This window comes from Camelina sativa, chromosome 8, assembly GCF_000633955.1.
Source record: "Camelina sativa cultivar DH55 chromosome 8, Cs, whole genome shotgun sequence".
NCBI classification, from domain to species: domain Eukaryota; kingdom Viridiplantae; phylum Streptophyta; class Magnoliopsida; order Brassicales; family Brassicaceae; genus Camelina; species Camelina sativa.
In genome coordinates this window covers 12527591-12529294 of record NC_025692.1, presented here as the reverse complement: position 1 = coordinate 12529294, position 1704 = coordinate 12527591, and the positions used below count along the sequence as shown (strand labels likewise).

The 1704-nt window shown below is 48.8% G+C and overlaps 1 protein-coding gene across 1 annotated transcript; it reads left to right on the top strand.

The window, feature by feature from the left end:
- Window positions 484–897, top strand: LOC109125859 (RNA-directed DNA polymerase homolog; the record flags this gene model as incomplete). The annotated part of the gene is made up of 1 exon (XM_019228448.1): window positions 484–897. A coding segment is annotated over one exon (414 nt), but the record flags the coding sequence as incomplete, so codon positions are not given.

The window sequence follows — 1704 nt, the reverse complement described above, 5'->3', positions numbered from 1 at the left end:
TATCTTGGGGATGGACTGGTTGCATCGGCATATGGTTCATCTGGATTGTCATCGAGGTAGAGTGGAGTTTAAGCGTTCAGGAGGGAAGTTGATTTATCAGGGGATTAGATCGACTTCGGGGACTCTCGTGATCTCGGCCATTCAGGCTGGGAAGATGATCAAGAAGGGCCGTGAGGCTTATTTGGTTACTATATTTATGCTAGAGTCAGTGGGGAAGTCTACGGTTAGCGGTATTCAGGTTGTAGAGGAGTTTGAGGACGTGCTCCATTCATTGCAGGGATTACCACCTCCTCGGTCTGATCCTTTTAAGATTGAACTAGAACCAGGGACGACACCGTTATCCAAGGTCCTTACAGGATGGCTCCAGCAGAGATGGCAGAGCTGAAGAAGCAGGCAGAGGATTTGTTGAGCAAGGGATTCATCCGTCCTAGTGTATCACCGTGGGGAGCGCCGATGTTGTTCGTTAAGAAGAAGGATGGGAGTTTCCGCTTGTGTATTGATTACAGGGTTTTGAACCGGGTCACTGTGAAGAACAAGTACCCTCTTCCGAGGATCGATGAGTTATTGGATCAGTTGAGAGGTGCTACTTGGTTATCCAAGATAGATCTGGCGTCGGGTTATCATCAGATCCCGATAGATGAGGCAGATGTGAGGAAGACTGCTATCAGGACGAGGTATGGGCATTATGAGTTTGTGGTGATGCCGTTTGGGTTGACTAACGCACCAGCTGCGTTTATGAGATTGATGAACAGCGTGTTCCAGGAGTTTCTGGACGTGTTTGTCATCATTTTCATCGACGACATCCTGGTCTATTCTAAGAGTCCTGAGGAGCATGCATTGCATTTGAGGGCAGTTCTGGAGAAGCTGCGGGAGCAGAAATTGTTTGCTAAGTTGAGCAAGTGTAGTTTCTAGCAGCGTGAGATGGGTTTTCTGGGTCATATTGTGTCTGCAAATGGGGTTTCTGTAGATCCGGAGAAGATTCAGGCTATCAGGGATTGGCCTAGACCGCAGAATGCCATAGAGATCAGGAGTTTTCTCGGGTTGGTAAGGTATTACAGGAGATTTGTGCAGGGGTTTGCTTACAGAGCACGTCCTATGACTAAGTTGACGGGGAAGGATGTTCCTTTTGTCTGGTCATAGGACTGTGAGGAGGGCTTTGCAAGCCTGAAGGAGATGTTGACTACTGCTCCGGTGTTGGCTTTGCCTGAGCAGGGAGAACCCTATGTGGTTTATACAGATGCATCTAGAGTGGGTTTGGGATGTGTGTTGATGCAGCATGGGAAGGTGATTGCCTATGCTTTGCGGCAGTTGCGGAAGCATGAGGGCAACTATCCTACTCATGATCTGAAGATGGGTGCTGTAGTTTTTGCCCTGAAGATTTGGGGATCTTATCTTTATGGTGCAAAACTACAGGTGTTTACAGATCATAAGAGCCTGAAGTATATATTCACTCAGCCCGGGCTGAACTTGAGGCAGAGGCGGTGGATGGAGCTGGTGGCGGAATATGATCTGGAGATATCCTATAATCCTGGTAAGGCTAACTTGGTTGCAGATGCTTTGAGTCGGAAGCGGGCGGCTTCGGCTCAGGAGCAGGATATGGAGTCTCTGGTAGGGGACATCAGTGCGTTGAGCTTGTGTGCGGTTTCTCAGGAGCCGTTGGGTTTGGTTGCAGCTGATAGAGCAGATTTGTTGAGCAGAGTGCGG